General features: G+C 40.4%; 3 protein-coding genes across 6 annotated transcripts in view; all 3 read right to left on the bottom strand.

The window, feature by feature from the left end:
• The window catches only part of LOC121858009 (neuronal acetylcholine receptor subunit alpha-10-like), a 127915-nt gene extending 120138 nt beyond the window's left edge, over positions 1-7777 (bottom strand). For both annotated transcript variants that reach the window (XM_042354242.1, XM_042354243.1), the window contains exon 1: positions 6518-7777. The gene's annotated coding sequence lies outside the window, so the exon portion shown is untranslated. The remainder of the gene's footprint in view (positions 1-6517) is intronic.
• Positions 7778-18688: 10911 nt separating this feature from the next.
• Positions 18689-24445, bottom strand: LOC121858008. 3 transcript variants are annotated; one of them, XM_042354240.1, is made up of 3 exons: positions 24425-24445; positions 21331-22489; positions 18689-20467 (listed from the first exon to the last, which is right to left on the bottom strand). In XM_042354240.1, exon 3 carries the CDS (start codon positions 20439-20441, stop codon positions 19680-19682), a length of 762 nt encoding a protein of 253 aa, XP_042210174.1. In that variant the 5' UTR covers positions 20442-20467; positions 21331-22489; positions 24425-24445; the 3' UTR covers positions 18689-19679. The 3 variants fall into 3 exon arrangements, with proteins under 3 accessions (XP_042210174.1, XP_042210172.1, XP_042210175.1); XM_042354238.1 differs by having other exon boundaries at positions 21632-22489; XM_042354241.1 differs by lacking the exons at positions 21331-22489; positions 24425-24445 and adding an exon at positions 21050-21274.
• LOC121858014 (ankyrin repeat domain-containing protein 34A-like) overlaps positions 24445-25713 on the bottom strand; it is a 33354-nt gene continuing 32085 nt past the window's right edge. Inside the window, exon 3 of the mRNA XM_042354256.1 lies at positions 24445-24602. Coding sequence (XP_042210190.1) covers positions 24579-24602 — 24 coding nt within the window. The 3' untranslated portion in view covers positions 24445-24578. The remainder of the gene's footprint in view (positions 24603-25713) is intronic.

Below are 25713 nucleotides of genomic sequence, written 5' to 3'. Positions count from 1 at the left end.
TGTCGGTGAGGGATTAAAGGAGGCGGGGGGGGAGAGTGCAGAGGTGTGCGCCTCCTCCTTCCCCCTCCCCTCCAGCAGACATTGTAAGAGGATGACTGATGAGGGGGCTTACGTCTTCTCCTTTTTCTCCCCTTGTCTAAGATCCACACACACACACACACACACACACACACACACACACACACACACACACACACACACACACACACACACACACACACACACACACACACACACATACACACACACACACACACACACACACACACACACACTTACACACACACACACACACACACACATACACACACACACAGAATTAGACTTATACAGAGCACAGACAGACAGACAGAAGGGGCCATAAAAACGAAGAATCGAGACGTCCAGAAAGACATAAAATCGACTAATCACGAACCAAGAAAGACACTAAAACTACCCACCAGAGGTTAAAAGAAGGTCCTCCTCCAAAACACCCCCTTCCCCCTCCAGCACCCTCCAAAACACCCCTCCCCCCTCCAGCACTTCAAACACCTCCCTTCCCCTCCAGCACCCCCAAAACACCCTCCTCCAGCACCCCCCTGCACCCCCTCCCCTCTTCCAACACCTCTAAAACACCTTCCTCCAGCATCCCCTAAAACACCCTCCCCTCCAGCACCCCCCCAAAAAAAAACCACTTCCCAGCTCTTGGACAGAACATAGGTAGAAACAACAGGTATTAACGTGACCCCATAAGGTAAAGTACAGGGGGTCAACAGTACACCTGACTACATCACGTAACTCCTCCTCTAAGTGGATAAAACAGCTGTAAAAAAAACCAAAACCAAAAAAAATAAGTACTGTATGTATAAGATTATGACGTCACGTGCGGAAGCTTGGGTCTGTCTGTCGGTCTGTCGGTCGGTCGGTCTGTCGGTCGGTCGGTAGGTCTCTGATTTTCGCTTTTTTGTTATTGTTGGGTTTGTGTTTTTGTTTTTTTTGTCGGGACGGGTCTAGTTTTGAGTTATTTTTGTCGGAATGGGTCTAGTTTGGGTTATTTTTGTCGGGATGGGTCTCGTTTTGGGTTATTTTTGTCGGGATGGGTCTCGTTTTGAGTTATTTTTGTCGGGATGGGTCTCGTTTTAGCCATAATTTGTCGAGATAGGATGGAGGGTAAAGGGTAGGGAGGAGGAGGAGGAGGAAGGGAAGGAAAAGGGGTTGAGGGAGGAGGAAGATGAGGTGACAGAACGATGAGTTGGCGGAAGAGAAAGGGGGAAGGGAGGGGGGTAGGGGAGGGGTAGAGATAAGAGAAGGAAGAGGAGGAGGAGGATGGATAGAGATAAGAGGAGGGGGACGAGGAGATAATAAGGAGCAGAGGAAAGAAGAGGAAGGGATAGTGGATAGGAGGATATACGTAATAAACAAACAATTCACCTCACAAGAGAATAAAATGACCTGTGTATTCAACGTCCAAAAGACGATCAAATAAACAACATAATTCCCATAAGACAAACATAATGAAGCCTAAGACACAGTTGAGTTTTCTCCTGTTTGTCAGTGTTATTTCCCTGTTTATCCCGTTTTCCCTTGTTTTTCCCTGTTTATCCCGTTTTCCCTTGTTTTTCCCTTGTTTTTTTCCCGTTTTTCCCTGTTTATCCCGTTTTCCCTTGTTTTTTCCCTTTTCTCCTGTTTATCCCGTTTTCCCTTGTTTTTTCCCCTTGTTTTCCCCTGTTTATCCCGTTTTCCCTTGTTTTTTCCCGTTTTTCCTGTTTTAGATCCAACTGGAAAACCCCGTACATTAAGGTCCGGATTTACACAAAAGATTCATACACATTCACATTCATTTCACCCAGTAATTAGTGTAAAGCGAACACATCTCATTAAGGCAGAGTTTGGGGTGTAATTATGATGTCATTTAGGTGGTAATTTTTTATTTAATGCAGCTTAAGTGAAGCCTAACCAAGTGCATCTTTATATCTTAAGTTCTGAGTAAAATTCATCGTACGAGCTTTTGTGAATCCGGATCCCAAGAGCCAGCAAGACTAAGGGTCGTTCATGTAATTACGGGGATTTTTTTTTTCTTCTCTTCTCTTCAACTTTTTAAGGAGAATTAAATCTTCATCAGAGGAAATTTATAATCGAAGAGTTGACCAAGTTAATGAAAAATTCTTATTATCGGTAAATATTTGTTGAAGGAATCGTTTTTTTTTTCAGCCGCTTGTTAATCATGTGTGTGTGTGTGTGTGTGTGTGTGTTGTTAGGTTGGGTTAGGTTAGGATTAACTTTTTAAATCGGTTGAATCATGCTAGAACCTTTGGGCGGAGGCTGAGTATGTTTACAATTACACGTAGTTATCTCTCTCTCTCTCTCTCTCTCTCTCTCCTACATAAACAGCAACATAGATATTTACTCTATTTTACAAACCATGCACTAAAAATTATCCTAAAAAATGTACTTGGGGTAAAAGAATAAAGACAGTTTTAAAATTCTAAGACATTTCTTGAGATAAATAATACAATAGAACTTTTAAGAGAACATGACAGTTTGTAAGGATTATGAGATGTGTGAAAGTGGAGATCTCAAGACACAATGTTCCGGCACAGCTTTCATACATGACACATCTTGACACGAGCTGTTCTTTCACCCCTCTCCTCCCACCACCATAAATCCTGCACAACTGACACTAACATGACACTCGTTCTCTGTGTTTTGGGGACTAATCACTTCTATAACCATGGGATTTCACCTCAAATCACCTAATCTAACCTAACCTAACCTAACCTAACCTAACCTAACCTAACCTAACCTAACCTAACCTAACCTTACCTAACCTTACCATGGGATTTCACCTAACCTAACCTAACCAAACCAAACCTAACAGTAAAACGGGAGAATAAGAGACAGAAAACGAAGGAAATTGAAGGAGAGACAAAAATAATATTCCAAAGTTAAAACGCGAAGGAGGGAGAGAGCGGTATGTCGATTGTTGAAGCCTCCAGTGAGAGTCAGAGTGCAATATGTGAGTGTCAGTGCAACATACGGGTGTCAGAGTGCAATATACGGGCGTCAGAGTGCAATAAACGGGCGTCAGAGTGCAATATACGGGTGTCAGAGTGCAACATGTGGGCGTCAGAGTGCAATAAACGGGCGTCAGAGTGCAATATACGGGTCTCAGAGTGCAATACGTGTAAGCAAGATGCAAAATATCCTTCATAAGAGTACATGCTTGATTCTAATATACCATTCTATCTATCTATATGTTAACGCAACTTTCATCTCTTGAGGCGAAACACATTCATGTTTTCTTGCACCCGGCAGTTCCAAAATGAACTTTACAATTCACAGAAGTTAAATAATATCCGGTCCCTAATTAGGTTGATAAATGGCAGAGAGAGAAGAGTGTGTGTGTGTGTGTGTGTGTGTGTGTGTGTGTGTGTGTGTGTGTGTGTGTAAGCAGATAAGAATAAAAAAGGTCCCATCGCTTACCCACATATGTTGGTGGTGGTGGTGTGAAGCGAGAAGCCCCTGAATAACACATACACACACACACACACACACACACACACACACACACACACACACTACATGGCTTCACCTAATGACCTTATACAGTACATCAAAACACTTAGCCACGCTGTAGTCGGTAAAAGGGTGATTGAATAATTAAATAAGATCGTTTGGTCTTTGCCTTACCTACAGTTACTCTCTTGGACTACCTAATCTAACCTAACCTAACATAATTTAACCTGTAAAATTCCCTACCAGTTGTTCATATAATTATAACAGTGTGTGTGTGTGTGTGTGTGTGTGTGTGTGTGTGTGTGTATAACTCCCTACCACAGTGTGTGTTCCCTACAATAAATAACCATCAACTAACACTATGTAATCACCCTACTACAAATTACCCTCCCCCCCCCTTCCATATTATAATTACCAAAATAACAATAAAAAATCAATTAAGTTATGTCTATCAAATCTTTTCCAGGATGTTTAAATTAAAAGACTCATTTAATTCCTTCTCACCAAAGGCCTTCACGTCACGTCCAAAAATAAACATTATTTAATCATATCAGCCAAATTCCTTTTTTCGACATGTCAGATAATTAAATCACGTCAGTCATATCTGTCAAAAAGTCATGTAATACCAATAATGGAGAGCTTTTTTCCCACTGTAATTCGTAGCATCATTATGTCGTCATATCTCGGGTACAGCCACTGTAATTATAGCATCACTACTGTATTCTATATAAATACTGTACTATATTCTCAAAATTTACCTGTATCTACCTGTCTTCTTATAATCTACCTGTTCTTCATTATTTCCCCAAATCTACCTGCACCTTAGCATTCCAATTCCCCCAAAATGTATCACCATCTTGTTACTCCCATTCTCAAAATCAACACACAAAATCATTCCCATTCCCAAAATCGATCACTATCTTATTCCCATTCCCAAAATCTAACCTGCAACCCCCCTGCCCCCCCCCCAAAAAAAAATAAATAAATACAAAAAAAAAATAATAAACTTTAAAAATAAACCACAACATAGACACAACAAAAAGAAAAAAAATATATAAACTTTGAATATAAAACTAAATTTCCACGCATGACGGATCACGAAAAGTTGTTTTTTTCTGTACTGAGAAGAAGTCCCGGTTTTATTGAGTTACTCCCTCGACAAGGCTTTATAGAAAACGGGTCATGGTAGGTCACGGGAAACAAGAGATGGAGGTCAATACAGGTCATACTGGCAGAGATAATTGGGTACAGGTCATATATTAGCAATATATGATTAAATACAGGTCACACTAGTGAGAGAAGAGGGAAGAAGGGATAGAGAAAGAGCAATAAGATGATGAAAAGATGAAGAGAAGAAGAGAAGAAGAGAGAAGAGAATAAAAGAGAGGAGAAAGAGAGAGGAGAAGAGGTAGAAGAAGAGAGAGAAGAAGAGAGAGGAAAAGAAAAGAGAGGAGAAGAGAGAAGAAAATAGAGGAGAGAGAGGGAGGAGAAGAAGAGAGAGAAGAAGAAAGAGAGGAGAAGAGGAGAATAAAGAGAGAGAAGAATAAAAACAGAAAAAGCACAAGACCAATAACTAGAGAAGAAGGAAGAAAGACTCAAACGTGTGTGTGTGTGTGTGTGTGTGTTTTCTGTGTACATTTTTCCGTGTATGTATATTAGAGTCCATGTTTACATCCACAAACATTTAAAAGGTCTCAAATGTCGGAGGAAATCCAATTTTGTTACGAATAAAAACATATTGAAATAAAATAACAACTCTCTTGGCCCAGTCTAATATTACTACACACACACACACACACACACACACACACACACACACACACACACTTTCTTACCCTATACACCAAAACAAAAGCTAAAATCCTAAACAACTCACAATTGTTAGCCTTTAATCCCAAAATCCATTAAATCTGATACAAAAATCCTCACAAGTAGAAAATCACACAATGGAATTCTCGATTTTTTTTTATATCTTCCTTCTTTCTTCTCTATTCCTTCAGTGTATCTTTTTCTCCTCCTATAAACTCGTGTAATCACCCGAACCACCGGCCTCTCGTCAGCCCAGAGCCCCACTGATAAATTGCTTCATGAGAGCGATTGAAAATTTCTGGCATGCCTCTGAGGGACTGGTTATAAGCCTCTCTCTCTCTCTCTCTCTCTCTCTCTCTCTCTCTCTCTCTCTCTTTTCGTTTCTTTCTCTCGTTATCTTTTTTTTTCTCTCTCAATTGCTTTCTATCTTTTCCTTCCTTTCGTTCTTTCTCTATCTCGTTATCTTTTTATCTCTCTCTATCTCTATCTTTTCCTCTCTCCCTTAATACTGCTGTCTCTCTCTCTCTCACTTATTTTCCAATTTTCTCTTTCTCGCTCTATTGATCTCTCTTTAACTCCTCCTTTTTCTTACTCACTTCAACGCTATCGCTCTCTCTCTCTCTCTCTCTCTCTCTCTCTCTCTCTTTCGCTCTCTCTTCCTCCTCTGTTCTATACTTTTCTCTTTGTTACATTAGTTTTCTTTCTCCTCTTTGTTCCATTCTCTCGCACTCTTATTCAACAAAAGCTCGGTTGACTTATTCCAAATTCGGTTGACTTAATCGAAATTTGGTTGACTTATTCCAAATTCGGTTGACTTATTCCAAATTCGGTTGACTTATTCCAAATTCGGTTGACTTAATCGAAATTTGGTTGACTTATTCCAAATTCGGTTGACTTATTCCAAATTCGGTTGATTTGTTCCAAGCTCGGCACAGAATCCTACACTTATGCAAAAATTTCATCGTTCTTTCCTGTATTTCACGAGCCGTATTTTTACCCCAATTCTCCCGGCATGATTAACGAAAGATATGAGAATGTATTTATATAGTATACATTTCTTCAGTCTGGCGTAATACATGAACACCGTAATACATTTTGTCCACACACACACACACACACACACACACACACACACACACACACACACACACACAAATCATTAGTGTGCAATGGTTAGTAAACAAAAAAACCAAACATATTTTTCAACACTTACCAATACTCCTTTTCCTTAAGAGCGTGGGTGTGGGCGTGTTGATGGGCGGTGTGGGTATGAAATGGGCATCATCCAGGCAGTATAGCTTCTCACAATACAAGGGACAGAGACTCACTATATCTTTTCGTTAATATCGATTATAATAGGAACACCTGTGGTTATTCTTCAAGGTAAATGCATCAATATTTACTACGAGATTGATGGATGAAATGCGTTCTCTCGGGTTAGGTTAGGGCCATCAGGGCAAAAAGTACAGGGTTGCTGACGAGATTATTCCCTTCAAGTCAGGTTAGGACCATCAGGGCAAAAAGTAGAGGGTTGCTGACGAGATTTTTCCCCTCAAGTTTAGGTTAGGACCATCAGGGCAAAAAGTAGTGTGTGACGGACGAGTTTTTTCCTCTCAGGTCAAGTCTCTCAGGGAAAAACCCACCGAAATTGGCTTTGAATGACTGAGGAATTTTTCTTCAGGGCCAAAAAAGTCTTCATATTGTGATGGATCAGTATGAAGGCAGGAGTCCATGAGGATGACCGAGAATAGTTAAGACTCTTCCCTTCAGGTGAGATCCATGAGGGCTAAGTGTATTTCTGGTAGACTCGAGATCCCAGTAAGTCCATCCACAACCACGTCGTCATCCCGTGTGGTCATATTCACACGGTGAGTTCATTACACCACGACATACATACACACACACGCGCGCATACAAACACACATACACACGCTAATTAGTCTCAACACACCTTTAAGTCACAGGTAGTATATATATATAACACCTGTATGTTGTTCGTGTTATCACTTACGTTATACAAGACTGGATAAAGTTTATTTGGTAAGTTCAGAGAGTCGTAACAGTTAACCAATTGTTGAAACTTTGAGGTTTTTCACAGAGTAAGTTTTTTTGTATGGGAAGCAATTACCTTAATCTGCAGGTGAACTACATAACCACCTTCCCATTAACTCTTTATAACCGAGGAATTTTCACCCGAGATTTTTCAGTAAACTTTTGCCAAGAATATTGACTCAACTAGATTCGTTAATGTTTTGGTTTATTTAACGTTATACAGAGACCGTAACAAGTTCAACACTTATAACAACACCAAAGTCGACAGTAAAAAAAACAAAAAAAACAGCGTAGGTGGAGGACCGTAGACACTAAAACTCGGCGTAAAACTACTGCTGAAACTTAGCTAAACGGCGCGAGGTGTGTGTATGTGTGGTGAAACACGGAGTGGCGGCGCCGTGCTGGGAGGGGACACTGGCGAGGCGGGGATCAGAGGAGGACTGAGCCAGGCAGTGGTGCTCCCAGCTACACCACACACACTGCCACGCGTCACCAGCCAACACCATATAAAAATAAACACCTTCACTTACCACCACCTAAACATAAGCTGTCATCACTCTCTTACCGTAATGTGTAGTAAATTACCTGTCCATTCATTACCTTTTACCTGTAAGCCTCGATGTTTACTGTTAATGAGTACCTCTGACCCCGTCATGACCTGAGATGAACCTTTTGACTTTATTTTAAGGTAATTAGTTTCTTCATTAAACGAATTTTATATAACAATTACGGCAAAGAAAAAAAACCCAAGAACACTAAAAAATGAGTTTGAGCTTTAATTTTATTTTCTAAGAGTAACAACACACACACACACACACACACACACACACACACACACACACACACACACACACACACACACAGGAGAAAATCTTCACAGTATTAACTTATCTCCTTTGCCGGTGCCGTAACTTTCTTGTCACTCAATTATCTTTTTCGCTACGTCAGTCAATCCAATTCCCCCCCCCCCGCCTTTACTGACTTACTGACTAACAAAGTTTTTATATTCCCGAGTGAGGAAGGTTTTTGAGATACGTTTTTATTATAGACGTTGTTGGTAGTATGATGAGCACCAGACTAACGCAGCTATGATTAATTCTTGGTGTTCCTTGGTATGTCTGCTAACTAAAGAGTTGGGTGTGTTAATCAAATATGGCAGAAGACCCATCCTAACCTAACCTAACCTAACCTAACCTAACCTAAAATTAGCCAAGGGTCAATAGTGAAGGAATATACTCCATTCTCTCCCACAGCTTTTACTTGACACTGACAAGTCCCCTCTCTCTCTCTCTCTCTCTCTCTCTCTCTCTCTCTCTCTCTCTCTCTCTCTCTCTCTCTCTCTCTCTCTCTCTCTCTCTCTCTCTCTCTCGTGACCCCCTTCCCATTATATATATATATAATAATTTTTACGACCAACTTCTGTTAACTTTTCAAAATGGGACGAACGAGGTATTAGTTATCAGCCGTCCACTGGGGGAATATGAAGCCCGACCAACTCCAATGTCATAGTTACCCATAAAAAAAAAAGAAAATGTAAAAAAATAAAAAACGTAGGACACTGATAGGGGAACCTAAGCTATTTTCTCTCCTCGGTAAGAAAATGTTACCTCTGATACTATATGAAATAATACTCAATATATTACTTCGTGCAAAACAAAACTATAATAAAAAAAACAATTAAGAAGAGTTTTTTTTCAACGGGATATAAAAATAAAGTTAGAGAAATATAAAATTAAATAATAGTGTAAAATGAAATTATTCAGCGGCGTAAAATAAGACTACAACAAAATATTAAAATCACTGGAAAAGGGGGAGGAATTTTTTTTTTAACCCAGATAAAAGATCATAAGCGATTACAGTTATGAAGCTAATGACAGAATAAAGAACAAAATAAAAAATAAAATAAAAATTATATATATATCGTTCACATAATTTAGGAACCTAAGTTGTAAAAAAAAAAATCAAAAATCAAAATAGTCTCCTGCAGGAACGAATAGTCTTGTGGTAATATTAACAGAAGGACAATAATAAAACACATAGGTTCCCCTCCACCTAAAGAAAACACGTATGAACTAATGGTGTTAAGATGAAACACTAACACTAAAATAAATCACGTCTCAATGGTGCTAAAATATATCACGTTCTCCTTACAGATGAAAAGGTAAATCAAACAAACTGAAACTCGTATCAAGTAATCGAATGACTTAATATCCTAAAGAAGCCTACCAAATGTCACTGCTCAAAGCGGGATATTTTGGGTAATCCCGCTAACAAACTTAACCCTTTGGGGACGATGGTTTAAGCTACAATCCTCGACTGGTTAAAGTGTCGTTCCGTAGAAAAAAAAAATGTTATGGTAAAGTAAAGCAAATAAATAAAATGAGTTAAGTCTTAAACCTCTTGCAACGCTTTATGAGTGACGGTGCAGTTTGGTCATAAATCATGAACCATCTCCTACTACATAACAATCAACACACACACTTCCAGATGGTCTATGAGCTAATGTGTCAAATTATGATCGTGCTTTCTGACTCCAGGTTTGAATCAGGTTCGTTACTGATCTAAATATCTTCACTATAATGCACCGTCAGTGGGAGGACGAACGAAAATGAACACCGTCGTATACTATTGCCTGCTGAAAAATGCGTCAGCGTTTTCTAATTGCAAGAAAAAGTATAATATCTCTACTTAGACTCACTGACTACTTATGCCGTTATACAGATAGTAGAAGTCATAGTAGTAGTACAGTAGTAGTAATAATAGTAGTAGTAGTCAAAGCATCATTCATATTATAATTATTCCACGTAGCGTAGTATAAACGCCAATGATTATGTCACCCAAAATGCAGTACGTCCTTAATGTCTACCAGATCGATAACTCAACACCACATGACATAATCTCACAGGTAACAATAGAAGGAAGGGAAGTAGTGTACCAGTGAGGTCGATTATTTCCTGTCACGTTGATAAAAATGTTTCGCTCTTAATATTTTTGTAGTTCTCTTTTTCTCTCTCTCTTTTAATATTTTTTTTTCACTTCATTATCATCTCTTTATCGCTCTTTCTCTTTTAATTATGCTTTCGTAATTAATAATTCTCTCTCTCTCTCTCTCTCTCTCTCTCTCTCTCTCTCTCTCTCTCTCTCTCTTTTTCTGCATTTAAAAGCAGCATACGGTACTATAGCCTATTAATTTCTAACCTAACCTCACTGTACAAGAAAGACGTAACAAATTGAAGTATAAATATTCATACATAAAACACCTTTGTATATCTACTGAAATGAGTCAGCTGTTCCCCGTAAAAAAATATTATATATAGAGACTTACATTCAGTGACGAAATGGTGATGCCTTAATGGATAATATTAACAATTTATGTTATTTAAGTTAGCCTAGTGTATTTTGAACGTAACTAAATTAACCATTGTCGTAATATTGTAGTGGTGTGTTGTATTACTTAACTGTTCTGACTACATTATTTAACTTAACCAAAAGTTTAGTATTCATAAACTTCCTCTACAATCTGTTTCCAAAATGTAAAGTTTCCCAATAGTTTCTGACTTAGTAATGTAAGTTAGGTTAGGTTAGGTTAGGTTAGGTTAGGTTAGGTTAGGTTAGGTTAGGTTAGGTTAGGTTAGGTTAGGTGTAAAAAAGTTATGAATCGAAAACAACAATAAGTGAGCTTTTTATGGTTTTAGGATATTTATAGGTTACGTAAGGTTGTTAAAGGTTTGTTAGTTAATGGCGCAGTTCAACAGAGTACAGTAATAGGCTTCACTGCATTATTTGTAGATAAAGCAATATCATTATTTCAACAACAAAAATATATCCTCGTTCTCTATAAATATAAAAAACACACACATTCAGTCACCTCGATGAAGTAGCAGATCATTAGACGGTAAATAAGAGTAAAAAAAACACTAACCTCAACATGACCCCAGCTGCTGACCTCACACTCATCAGCTTCGACTTTTATGATTAATTTTCTAAACAGCATTATCACAATGTTCTATTTCCTCCATATCACTTTGCTAATATCACTAAACGTTGTCTAAAACTTGAAAAATGTTGAAAAAGACAAGAAAAACGAGTGAATATTTACACACCGTCATAAGTCAGGCGGTGATGATGTAATATTTAAATACAACGTTGCCATCACTTGATCATTAATATAAAATACCTTTTAAAATTACATAAAACAATAATTATCTTTTATTTTCATATTATATCTAATATGTAAAGAAATACAACAAATTTCAACTATGTTACTTTTTCTTGATCGTAGCAGTAGTCAAAATAAATATTAATGTATTAAGTAAAATTCATTCATTAATATATTTTTTAAACGTCGACAGGCGGGATTTAAAGCATTTAATAACGTTAAAACCTATACTATAATATGTAAAAAATAATAATTATTCGTCTAAATTTAGTTCAAATAAAATTTACAAGGAAATATTTTCATGTATATAAACAGTTTCTTTTGTTGCCCTTTTAAAATTATTAAAAAATACATAATTTTGTGCAGTATTAGCATGTCTCTTGTTGATGGTAAAAACATACCGGGTAGTTATATGTTCTTCTAAAAATCCACATCTTTTTTTTTATTTGTCAATTAGTTTTACTCTGACTACCATGATTTAAGTAGAATTTAATGTGTATATTTATATCAAATTATATGTTCAGTAAATAGAATGAAGACAGTTATTAAAAAATTACTAGCCTAGATAATTTAAAAGTATTGGAACCAACATACACAACACTACGCCGCCTCAGAAGTCGGTGTGCTTACAAAAATTAACATTTCGTGTATATTTATATAAGAAGCCGCTCTATTACATTTCCCAACAATTTCAACTTATAAACTAGCAACTTTTCAATGTAAGTGAACTACAGTTTTTGTAGATATCGTTATAGTAACTTCAAACTGCGGTAAAATTCAAGGATTATGGTATGTTAGGTTGTTGAAGTCCAATGAATCACTTGACTAAAAATACTCAACCAGGTGAGTCATTAATATTTGATCATTTAAGTTAAGCCTATAATAGTATACAGTGAATAATAGAATGGTATCTGTTCACTTAAGCTCTCATTGTGCTTCATATTTTGACGAAAACTTCACTGCATTATTTGTTTTAATGAGTATGTTAGTTTACGTGTTATCTTGTAAGTACATCGTGAGTCTTATTTGTATTTATAAGTACATAAGTTTGAGAATGAATGTCTTGTTATATTTGACGAAAACCACTAAATTAACTTTCATATCACTAAGCTTTTTGGTTTAATTTTTCATTACCTACGTTTTATTAATTAAACCTTTATTTCTCTATGCTTCGTTTATTAAAGTGTATCAATGATTTAGATTATTATCATTATTATACCAGGTAGTACTATAACTATAATAACAAGAATTATTATAATTTGTATTATCATTATATCACTGTATGAGCGAAAAACAGTTACTCTTAATTCTCACGTTTACACTAAAACTTCTTCACCACCAGTACATGAACCAGTCCTGACGCCTCCCTAAAACACTTTGCCTCGGGTACTCTGCTCCTCAGTCCACACCTCACACCAATGACTCCGGCCCAAGTGCCTTTGATGTTGGTGTGCAGCTTCACTCCTTGTACACGAAGTCAGTCACGCCAGTTTTAACACTCCTCAGATGTTTTCATGTCGGCACACACACACACACACACACACACACACACACACACACACACACACACATGGTTCATTGGATTAAGGTAAACTGATAAATAGATAGACAGATAGACATATTCATCCTAGGATCTGCGGAAATATTTTGACGATAGTGACTAGATATAAGCAGAGAGTAAAAAAATTGTAAAGGAAAGAGAGAAAATGAAGATAGAAAGGAGAGACAAATTGAGAGAGAGAGGAGATAAAGAGAGAGAAGGAAAGGGGATAGATCGGGAAAGAAAGAGAGAGAGAGAGAAGAGGAATAGATAGCGGAAAAGAGAGAGAGAGTAGGAGATAGAGAGACCGGCATATATGTGATGGTGAGTCGTCTCCATCATCATCATCTCAGTGAAGGATGTTTACTTTGGAGCGGCCCTTTGTTGTCACCCCGGGGAGGACCTGGAGCCACCTGTTCCCGTCTTCACGATATGTAGTCTTAATTGGAGGAGACGCAGAGGGCTTATCAATCTCTCCTTCCTCCACCTCTTCCTCCTTCCTCTTCTTCCCTTTATGTCTCGCAAATAACCCTCCTCCTCCTCCTCCTCTATACACCCAAAGAGGTTGATCATCTCAGTCAAGTCAGGAAAGGCGGTTAAAATTACGTACAGAATAGAGAGTGGCAGGGCATGGAGGCCAGACAAGTGAACCTGATGGTATACACACACTTGATAGAACTGATGTGTGAGTTGGGATGATCGTGTTAACAACTGATCGGGTTGGGTGTTGTAACAAGAGGTCATTACACACACACATACATACATACATACATACATACATACATACATACATACATACATACATACATACATACATACATACATATATATATACCTCCGACCATACACCTCGTTACCTGTGTGGCTTCCCCGAGGTGGTGTAGGTAAGGGGGTGGGAGGAAGTGGGGGTAGGTGAGGAAGGGAAAGGAAGAGGTGAGGAAGGGGGGCAGGGGGAGGAGGAAATGAAGTACCTATATACCCCCCAAGTCTCCTCTCACACACACACACACACACACACACACACACACACACACACACACACACACACACACACACACACACACACACACACACACACACACACACACACACACACACACACACACACACACACACACACACACTTACCGACACACACACACACACACACACACACACACACACACACACACACACACACACACACACTTACCGACACACACACACACACACACACACACACACACACACACACACACACACTTACCGACACACACACACACACACACACACACACACACACACACACACACACACACATACAAACACACACACTTGACACACACACACACACACACACACACACCGACACACACACACACACACACACACACACACACACACACACACACACACACACACACACACACCGACACACACACACACACACACACACACACACACACACACACACACACACACACACACACACACACACACACACACACACACACACTCAAACACCCGGATGGTATAAGAAAATATTTATTGGTCTGTTGATTGTGTTTTGTCAGTTCAATTTCCGCCTTTGCTGACATGACTGATGGATGTTATCTAGAGCGTGAGGGATGGTTGTTTATGTTATTCAACACCAACCGACAGCATGACCCATTATTCGTCACCTTTGTTTTTTCTCACTCACTTGGTTTTTCTCAATTAACTATGGTCTCAGTGACATTCTGACGCCATCTTGTTCCGTGGCGACAGTGACCGAGAAGCTGTAGATAAATTCTTCGCAACGCCATCACTGTAGTGGGGGACTGTGTGGCCGTAGTGGGGGACTGTGTGACCGTAGTGGGGGACTGTGTGACCGTAGTGGGGGACTGTGTGACCGTAGTGGGGGACTGTGGGAGTGGAGACATAAGAGAGGTCCTCAGCATCACTGAGAGATAAGGCAGAAGAAAGGTGGGGACTCAAACACCACTGAAATGACTCTTTTTTTTTTCTATCGAGTTGAAGCAGTTTTGTGCGTGACGACGACGCTGCTATTGTTGTTGTTGTTTGCTGCTGTTGTTGTTGATGTTTGCTACTGTTGTTGTTGTTTACTGCTGTTGTTGTTGATACTGATAGAGTCTGCCGTTGTTGTTGTTGTTGTTGTTGTTGTTTGCTGCTGTTGTTGATATTGTTAGTGTCCGCTGTTGTTGTTGTTGTTGTTATTTATTACTCCTATTGATAATGTGTTTGCTGTTGTTGTTATTATCCGAGTTTTGATTGTTGATGTCTGCATAGTTTTTTTATTAAATTTGATAACAAATTAGTATAATATGATTATGATGGTGTGTGTGTGTGTGTGTGTGTGTGTGTGTGTGTGTGTGTGTGTGTGTGTGTGTGTGTGTGTGTGTGTGTGTGTGTGTGTGATATTCCTAAAAGCATTGATATTTGAGGATTTTTTGGCGTTTTAATGAAATCTCTCTCTCTCTCCTCTCTCTCTCTCTCTCTCTCTCTCTCTCTCTCTCTCTCTCTCTCTCTCTCTCTCTCTCTCAAATATTCCAGTTCAGATTAAAGGCAATACTCCTACTACTATTTTTTTTTCTTTGAAGGTGAGATGATTCCAAAATTCCAAGTTCTGTCTGGAATAGTACTAATTTTAGGTGGGGATTCCAAGTCCAGCCTCGAATCCTAATCCTCGAAGTAAGACTCATGGATGTCTCTGAGGCTCAGGGTTGGAGTACGAATTTAAGCTCTCGGTGTAATGTATATTTTGAATTCCACTCTGGGACTTTTTTTTTTTTTATTATTCCAGTCTGAAAATTAATTTACGTTGGAGGGGGAATTAGAGATAGATAGATAGATAGATAGATAGATAGATAGATAGATAGATAGTTAGATAGATAGATAAATAGATAGATAGATAGATAGATAGATAGTTAGATAGATAGATAGATAGATAGATGGGTGGAGAGAAGACAGAGACAGACAGACAGACAGACAGATATACAGACAGACAGACAGACAAACAGACAGACAGACAAAGAGAGATAAACAACTTCATAAAATTGACTCCACGAAGGTCCATGATTTTTCTTAAAAAAATATTAATAATATGTAATGATAAATGAAACAGTATCTAGTTGATTAGACACCTTTTATTACACATCCAAACATGTTATCACACACATATGGTAATAATAATCACAGTCCAGTATTGTATGTAGTATTTACACCACAGGACGAGAGCTGACTCACTCACTTAACCTCCTACTGAGTTACTATCACCAGACCTGAAGCACGAGTGATGTTCTGTGCGCCAGACTGTGTTTACTTGATGTACGTTGATGGTGTGTATTTAGAAGCGGAAAACACGAACCATTTAAACCTATCCTAGCCAACCTCACCTCACTTAACCTCACCAAACCTAACTTAACCTCACCTCACCTAACCTAACCTCACCTCACCTAACTTAACCTCACCTCACCTAACTTAACCTCACCTCACCTAACCAAACTTCACCAAACCTAACCTAACCTCACCTAACTTAACCTCACCTCACCTAACCTAACCTCACCAAACCTAACCTAACCTCACCAAACCTAACCTAACCTCACCAAACCTAACCTAACCTCACCTCACCAAACCTAACCTAACCTCACTAAACCTAACTTAACCTCACCAAACCTTACTTAACCACACTTGCTCTAGGTTGATTAGGTTAGAGTATTCTGCTTGGCGTTATCTGCTCTCGGTTTAAATCCCTATTTATTTATCAACAGTAGGTCTCGTGGCCCAACCAATCACAGACTGGCTGACGTGCGCCCTCTAGCCGCTTGTGTTAGCTTAAGTTTGGTTGGGTTTAATTGAATTAGGTTAGTTTAGGTTGCGTTAGTTTGTGGAACGATCATCAACATGCTAAAATAACCTGTATTAGAACGTTAGAGAGTGTTAGAACGTTAATGTGTGTTAGGTTAGGGGAACGTTTGCTAGAATATCCCCAGTGTTAGAACGTTAGAGGTGTGTTAAGTTAGGGAACGTTTACATATTAGAACGTTCTGAGTGTACATCAGGTGGACAAAACGTACGTACACCAGTGAAAGTAATCCTCCTATATTAGAACGTTCATCTGTTATTAACTTAGAGAACATCAACGTCAACGAAAACAAAGACCAGAAGAATCAAAGGGGATTAACATTGTACCTTCCATCGCCATTATCTCATCCATGTTAAAATTATCCACGTCAGGCTTTACCGTCCTTCAGTTTAACGTCATAGTCCAGGGGGCGTCTTCAGCGATAGGTCTCCTCACTTCATCATGTTATATCATGTAGGAGTATATAGGAGCATATGCTAGCTGGTATAACACCTCTTACTAGACGGCATTAGAATATTCTCGTATACTCAGTAGTTATATGTTAAGGTACTCGCCTTGTTCAAACGTACATAGGAACCTCACTCCATTGATTGCTACTCGCCAAGCTACTCGCCAAGCTACTCGCTAAGCTACTCGCTCTGTCAAAACATTAAGAACTTCACTCCATTGATTGCTACTCGCCAAGCTACTCGCTAAGTTACTCGCTCTGTCCAAACATTAAGAACTTCATTCCATTGGTTGCTACTCGCCAAGCTACTCGCCAAGCTACTCGCCCTGTCCAAACGTATAAAAGAATCTCACTCCATTGGTTGCTACTCGCCAAGCTACTCGCCCTGTCCAAACAGTAAGAACTTCACTCCATTAGTTGCGCATACAATAAAAAGTGGTGATCAACTGTTAAATAAATATAGTATCGTCCATAGATTGATTGTCTGCATCTGTAAATACTCTACTAAAGTAAACCTATCAACCAATGCTATGAGTCCTTCTTCCGATTGTCCAAGAAACATATTATTTCTTCTTCCTCTTCCAAACGACTATATATTTTTATATGTAGCTTGGTATATGTATATATTATGTCACCGCTACATATTAATATACAGAAGGTATATAGGAGAATTAAAGTAAATAAATACGCGATTATGAACCAGCAAAACAATTATGTATTTTACTTAGGTTCTAGGAGATTGCCATAGGAGATTGCCATAGGGTGTCGAGCTCAATAACTCATAGCCACTTACTATATCCTATTCACACATAGACAATTTTCTCCTTCTAAATGGGTTCCTCTGACTAGTTAAGCCCCAGATCAGTACAATAAGAAAATGTAATACGTAAATAAGGCGGTGTTGAAGTCCCCTGTTCCCCCCTCCTCCTTCCCTCCACTGAGCTAGTCTGCCTCTATCATCATAACGATCGTGTATAAAATATTTGTAGTAAAAGTTTCCACTTTGTATTAATACGCGATACATACATACATACATACATACATACATACATACATACATACATACATACATACGTACATACATACATACATACATACATACACTCATACATACATACATAAAGGCATTGTTATTGATTGAGTTGTAGGTTTTGTGTTGTATGATTGCGTGGTATAAGGCATTCAGACTAGGTACAGTGCTCGGTGGGGTCTTGGGATAACTAGGGTGCTGGTGGGGTTTGTTTTGGCTCTCGCGAGGGGTTGAGGATGTTAATGATCTTGTAGTTTGAGATCTTGAATGAGAAATGCCATGAGGGTAAACGGATACACTTAAGCTTTGTCGTTAAGCTTATCTTGAGGGGGGGGGGGGTGATAAGTGTAGGGAGGGACTGTACATCAAGCTTCCTTCCGGGTCTCTAGGTTTTGTTAGATTCCTTCATATTTTCTCAAGTCTATGTTTAAGTTCCTTCAGAATTCCTCCTCGAGTCAGTTCAAATCAGATGGACACAGAACTCCCCTGGGGGTCCTAAGGAGTCCTTATGTTTCCGTCAGGACTCTTAATTCCTTTTACACATTCGTCTAAGTTTCTTCCATTTTCTTTCTGATTTTTCCGTCACCCTCCGAGTCCAAGTACCTTGCCCATACCACAAAAAAACACAAGGATTTTTATAAGAGATCTAACACAGAGTTGCCCAGACACATAGGGACTTATTTCACTGTTCCATCATCTTGGCAGGAAATATTATTGTGACGTGACGACATTTAAGACACCAACACACATCTGGTACAGTAAATACATAACCTAATCTAACCAGGATAATAAATATGAACATTACATCAGCATCATATGGAGTGATTACAATAACTTAATGGTATCTTTCACTTATATGATGTATACGCGTCCTTATATATGTATTACGGTTTCAAAATGGATTAAATGTTCATATAGTTATCATACCAGTAAACTGTAACTACTGTATGTACGGTATATATGGTAGTCTAGAGCTAGCGGTAGGCAGCACGTGTAAGGACCGTCGGTAATGTTCCTCGGGTACACTGTGTATTGTGTCTCTAACAGCTTGTCAACTGAGGCACATCGGAATTCACTCAAAGTTTTCTGTTTGCTGTATATACGAGACATATAGTGTAAGAGGTCCTTTGCCACTCTCCGGGTTATTACCACCTGGTCCCATCAGCTGGCGAGTAACGGTGTGTGTCACTCGTCCAGGAAAAGATGATGGTGGGTGATCTTCCGCGTCCACTTGTGGGGTCGTGTCGGGCGACGTGTGGGTGCAGGCGCTAGGTGGGGCGGAGGGCGGGGGCGGGTGTTGTGCTAGGTCTCTAAGTGTATCTGGTGGCTGGTGCGGTTCCGGGGGATGGTGCGAGGGAGTGCCGCCGTCTCTTTGGGCGCCAGCACGGTCTCCAGCTGCTCTAGTGTCTTCTTGGCCACGTTAAGGACATTCTCCTCGCATCCAGTGATGCCACTACGCCCACGAACACAGCCACGCCCACGGGAGGCATCAATATATCTGGGGCGGTTGATGGGCGGTAGAGGCACCACATGACCCTCTGTGGAGGTGAAGGTGGGGCCTCGGCCCCTGGTGCCCCTCAGATGGTCCCAGCCCTCAGAGCGTGTGGATGAGTCCAGAAGGTCTGTGGAAGACTCTTCTTCTATTTCGTCGTCATCGTCATCTGGCCTGGGGGACACCGTGAGCGACCTGGGCTCTGACGATGACCGAGGGAAGGCCGTAAAGGTGACTTTCCGCGATGGAGCAGCATGGCGTCCCTCGCTCTTGGTGCTGACGACGGAGGCGTTGAAAGACACATCTAAAAGCCGCCCCGGAAGGAGTGTTGGCAACGAGGGGCGTGCGGGCGTAGGCGGCCTGTGTTCCGGGCGGTTCTCGGTGTCCTCTTGTACCAGGTGTTGGATGCAGCGGTTGAGGGATCGGGTAGAGGAGCTGAGCTCAATCTTAGGCATGGGCTGGGCGGCGGTGATGGTGACGCCCGACATGGTGATCTTCTTGGCGTTGTTCCCACTCATCCTGGCCTCGACCTTGTCCTCACCTCCTGACACTGCCAGCTGCTCGTATTCCATCAGGGACTCTGTGTCGGCTTCATTACCTGAAACAGTCAGTTGTGTGTTAGTCTTGGTCTGTGCCAACACCTGAAGGACTGCACGCTATATAAGGAAGGTTATGTGAGGGAGACAGATATACAGGTTATGTGAGGAAGACAGATATACAGGCTATGTGAGGGAGACAGATATACAGGCTATGTGAGGGAGACAGATATACAGGCTATGTGAGGGAGACAGATATACAGGCTATGTGAGGGAGACAGATATACAGGCTATGTGAGGAAGACAGATACTGTATACAGGCAGGTGTTGGAAGGTTTGGATGTTGAGGCACCCACACAGATACACCCTTTGAGGCGTGTGTGGTCGTCCTCAAAGGGTTGAACCATCGTCCTCAAAGGGCTAAACCATCGTCCTCAAAGGGTTAATATTTTGAGGACTATATATAACCCTTTATGGTCGATTACTCAACCCTTTGAAGACAAGGTGTCATCATTTTGTCTTGACCGTACTAAAAATTGGTTTAGTGTGTTTCTCATCAATAAGTGCTTCATTTGAGAGATGTGTGTTCATCACTTATACATGCATATAGTCACACTGAGAAATAATAGGATTTACTTAAGTACCTGTGTCTCACTTATAGAATGCCAGGTTCACTTAGAAGACTTCTTAGTGGTTTACTTTAGTTCATACGTCTCTTACTTTAGTACTTTTAAGTAGTATGTTGAGTTTACTTTATTTTTAAGTTTCGTGTACTTCAGAAATCTGTTTTACTTAAATAACTGTTAATTCGATTTAAAGAAGTTTGGTTCACTTAAGGAAACGTACCACTCACTTTAAAGTTTTTTTTTTGGGGGCTTACTTTAGAAAACTTGTGTCTCACTTCAGGGAATTTTAATTCACTTACACTTTAAGGAATCTTGTTCACTTAAGAAATGTGTCCCTCGTGTTAGGGAATCTGGCTCACCAAGATTGATCTTGTTATAAGTGTGTGTCAGTGAGCTGTACTGTATCTCACGTTAGTAAGTCTCCACATAAATGAATGCGTCTCAGTTCACTTCAACAAACGTGCGTCAGTCACTTGAAGGTAGTGCGTGCTTCAGTAGAGTCCATTCAGGCCTTACTTGAGTGCATGTTTTAGGGGTGGGGGAGTGTGTGCCTTACTCTAGGGCGTGAGAGACTCAGCAGAGGGTAGGTAGGAGCCTCACCTGAGCCCGGGCTAGCGGAGATAGAGAGACCTTGCATCAGCTCCTCCAACACCCGTCTCTCCTCAGCGTCCGGCGCTCCCACTCTCACAGGCTCGCTCCTCACTCGTGACCTCTCACTCGCCTCTCCTACTTCACCTCTACTCCTCTCTCCGTTGCCTATGTCTCTCGACCAGCTGATGATGCTCCGTACGGCACCGCCTCGCTCGGTTCTGGTAAGCTTAGTATTATGGCTGTCGTCGTCAGTCGTGTGCTTGGTGACGGACGCAGACGGAGAGTTTGAGGTGTCTTGGAGAGTCAAGATGCTGGTTGCTACTTTTGTAACCCTCCTGATGTGCTCCCCTCCCAGTGCTGTCGCACCTATGTTGATAAGACCACTATTCGGTCGTGTCGCACCTTTGATAAGACCACTATTCGGTCCTGTCGCACCTTTGTTAAGACCACTGCTCGGTCGTGTCGCTCCTTTGTTGCTAGAAGCACTTTTGAAGCCTGTTGCACCTTGACTGGCAGGACCAGGGGTCAGTCCTATAACGCTCTTCACGTTATGGTTAACACTTATCTCCAAGGATAGTTTCCTCGTCTCGTTGACGTCTCTCTTGCTGACAGTGTCGCCTCCTTCCCAGCTGACAGTGTCCTCTTCCTCAGAGTTTTGGTCTCTGGTACAGGAACAGATAACTCTTCCTTTCTCCCTCCTGAAGGACCCGTCACTCTCTCCTACTGCTGCGTCTTCTACCCTGGTCTAGTTCCCTGTGACAGTCGCTGCAGTAGATCTGTGAAGGAGGTGGCAGGGGATCTGTGGGCCCGGGGCCTGTTACTGAGGCGGTGTTCCTACCCAGGATCTTGGCGCGACGGAATGACGACCTGTAAAATACCAATCAATCAGTGACACTGGAAGCTGCCAACCACATTTGTTACACCTGGTTGGAAAATGACAGGAACTACAAAATATTCCACCTTACTTGTCTCAGTACGTGACACCCTGTATTATGTATCACATGAAGCCACATTACTAGATGGCCTGCGGGCTTCACCCTGATAGTAACGAATTATTTCATGAATGTAGAGAGCGTGGAAACTGACGTGAATACTTTAGTTGTAACGAAACTTGTGGTAACTGTGTGACAATATAGACTGCAGCAACTGGCAATATATTCTTTTAATCCACTGATACAGATCTCTGAGAAGGAGTGTTATATGAACGAGGGTCAAGCCAGTAGCTGTGACCAATAGTGAGAGAATAAGGGACTTGGGTCCTAAGAGTACGGTACAGGCTCCAGGGTCGGATACTCAAGAGCTTCGTATAAGTCGGATAATTTCTCATGACTTTAGACGTAAAAAAAAAAAACGTATATAAATGACCACACTTATACAGAAAATGATTATATATAGTTTTATAAATTGTTGTCTAGTGTTGAGGTTAAGACTGAAGGAACAATAATGTACTCAAAGGTCTTGTCTACCTGCTTGACCATCTTAAAACAACAAACTCAAACACTAAAATTACATCCACACAGACGTCAGAAATACACCGAGAGTCTCCTCACAAGATATGTTTACTTACCATCAGTTACGGGATAAAAATACAATACTAGAGAGTGTTTGAGGAGCCAGACCCAGGACAGACACAAGGGGATGAGGATGAGGGATGAGAACCAGTGAACCATATTTAAGTGTTTTTTCTTCATTTCTTTCCCAGGACGATCTATAATATTTATCTGGAATTTCCTTCACATACACGAGATTCATTCGACCACCAAGGGATATTATTCTTTAATTTAAACCCAAACAAATTTTATTATAGTATTACGTTAAATTTGGTCTAAAATTATAAAACAAATAGAAAGGGTTTTAGATGTATTTAGGTTTATTCATATGTATTTTACATTTATTAAACCATAACTTACAACAACATTACATAACTTTGAGGAAAAATAAATCGTTCTGTGGGAGATTTTCCAAGTGTCGTTGTTTCTGTGAGGAGGAGGAAAAAATAAATATAACGTCTGGTCAGTTGGTGGTAGCTAAACAAGTGAGGATAGCTGTGATAGTACTCTCTCTCTGTCTCTTCTCGCTAATAGGGTTTCCTGATACGGGATCCTATTCGGGAAAGCATTCTGGGGATATTTGTTTATTTTTTAGGGGGTACTCTTCATTCCTTCATACCGGTGACTGTGTTATTAGTTTGTTGGATGGAAAGAAAATATTAAGGTTTGATGTTCTATAAAAATTTACTCATTTGTTAACACGTTTATTATTATTATTATTATTATTATTATTTATTATTATTATTATTATTAATATTATTATTATTATTATTATTATTATTATTATTATTATTATTATTATTATTATTATTATTATTATTTATTATTATTATTATTATTATTATTATTATTATTATTATTATTATTATTATTATTATTATTATTATTATTATTATTATTATTATTATTATTATTATATAAGAGTATTGGTGGATGGTGGGTGGGCGGCTGAGTGGGTGGCATAAAATTAGAGGGTGGGTGGTTTAGGTCCAGTGGGTGAGGACGGTGTAGGATCAGTAGCTATAGGTGGTCTTGGATCTAGTGGGTGGGCGGTGTAGGATTACTAAGTGGTGTCTGGTCTAGTGGTGGCCGTGTAGACTACTATGGTGGCCTCAGGTCTAGTGGGTGGCGGTGTAGGACTACAAGTGGGTGGCCCAGGTCTAGTGGGTGGGCGGTGGGACTCTAAGTGGGTGGCTTCAGGTCTAGGTGGGTGTGGGACTACTGGTGGGTGGGGGCTCGCCATAAACCTCACCTGATACTCCTGTCCGGCGGGTGTGCGCCTAGGTCGAGTGGGTGGGCGGGGACGAAGGCGGATGGTCCTGAGGGTCTGGGGAACACGCCGGTCTCCACCTTCAGTAGGGCGGCGATGTCCTCGTGGTGGTTCCTCTCCGCCAGCTGCCACGCCGTCAGTCCCTGCCCGTTACGCTGACCTGCCGACACCACAACAGGTCAGATACAGGTCATTACAGGTCCCTTACTAGCATATGGGGTTAGACTTGTTGTTCACAATAGGTCAGGTACAGGTCATTACAGGTCAAGTACAGGTCACTTATTAGCATACAGGGTTAATGGTGAAATAGAGGCCATTATAGATCACATCTAAGTCATCTTATTAGTGGAAATATCCTTACACACACACACACACACACACACACACACACACACACACACACACACACACACACACACACACACACACACACACACACTGTATAACACGGATACGCCAAGAAGTGTAAAATTACCCAAGAAATTAACTTAATCTTCAACACCAAAACAACAAAGGAAGAGTTCTGAGAAGCACCTAGTTACCCCTTGTGAGTGGGTTGTATCACAGGGAAGGTATTGGCTATCTAGGGACGTATTGGCTAATTTGGTTGATATCTTACGGTGATGTAGTAAGTAATTATCGTAGTCAAGGGAACAGGTTATCGTATTCAAGAGAGCCAATTATTATCATTCTCAAGGGACAAGTTATCGTACTCAAGGGTGCAAATTATCATACTCAGGAGAGCTAATTATCGTACTCAAGTGAACAAATTATTATCGGACTTAGGGACAAGTTATCATACTCAAGGGAACAAATTATCGTACTAAAGGGAACAAATTATTGTACTCAAGGGAACAAATTATCGTACTCAAAGGAAGAAATTATCGTACTAAAGCGAATAAATTATACTTCTGGGAACAAATTATCGTACCCAGGGGAACAAATTATCGTACTCAAAGGAACACCTAAATGAGTGTATTGGTGGGGGTAGAAGGCAGAGTGGGGTGGAGTATCGATCCACAGACAAGTACACGCGTTCGATCCTCTCCACGCGACGCAGTTAAATTCATTGAAGTGTTAATATTTCACACGTGTAGCGTCGTGTGTGGTAAAGTATAATTATTTACACACACACACACACACACACACACACACACACACACACACACACACACACACACACACACACACACACACACACACACACGAGCGCGAACAGAAAGGCAGACAGGCATATAGTCATACAGACAGACAGACAGACAGACAGACAG

The sequence above is a fragment of the Homarus americanus genome, unplaced genomic scaffold, assembly GCF_018991925.1.
Source record: "Homarus americanus isolate GMGI-L3 unplaced genomic scaffold, GMGI_Hamer_2.0 scaffold43746, whole genome shotgun sequence".
NCBI lineage: Eukaryota > Metazoa > Arthropoda > Malacostraca > Decapoda > Nephropidae > Homarus > Homarus americanus.
The sequence above is the reverse complement of the archived record's forward strand: the minus strand, read 5'-3'. Positions and strand labels throughout refer to the sequence as shown.

Coding starts and splice junctions, on each gene's coding strand:
- LOC121858008 (XM_042354238.1), bottom strand. CDS start 21,668: ATGCAAGGTCTCTCTATCTCCGCTAGCCCGGGCTCAG. Junction 20,468..21,631: donor CTCCGCTAGCCCGGGCTCAG/GTGAGGCTCCTA, acceptor TGACTGTTTCAG/GTAATGAAGCCGACACAGAG.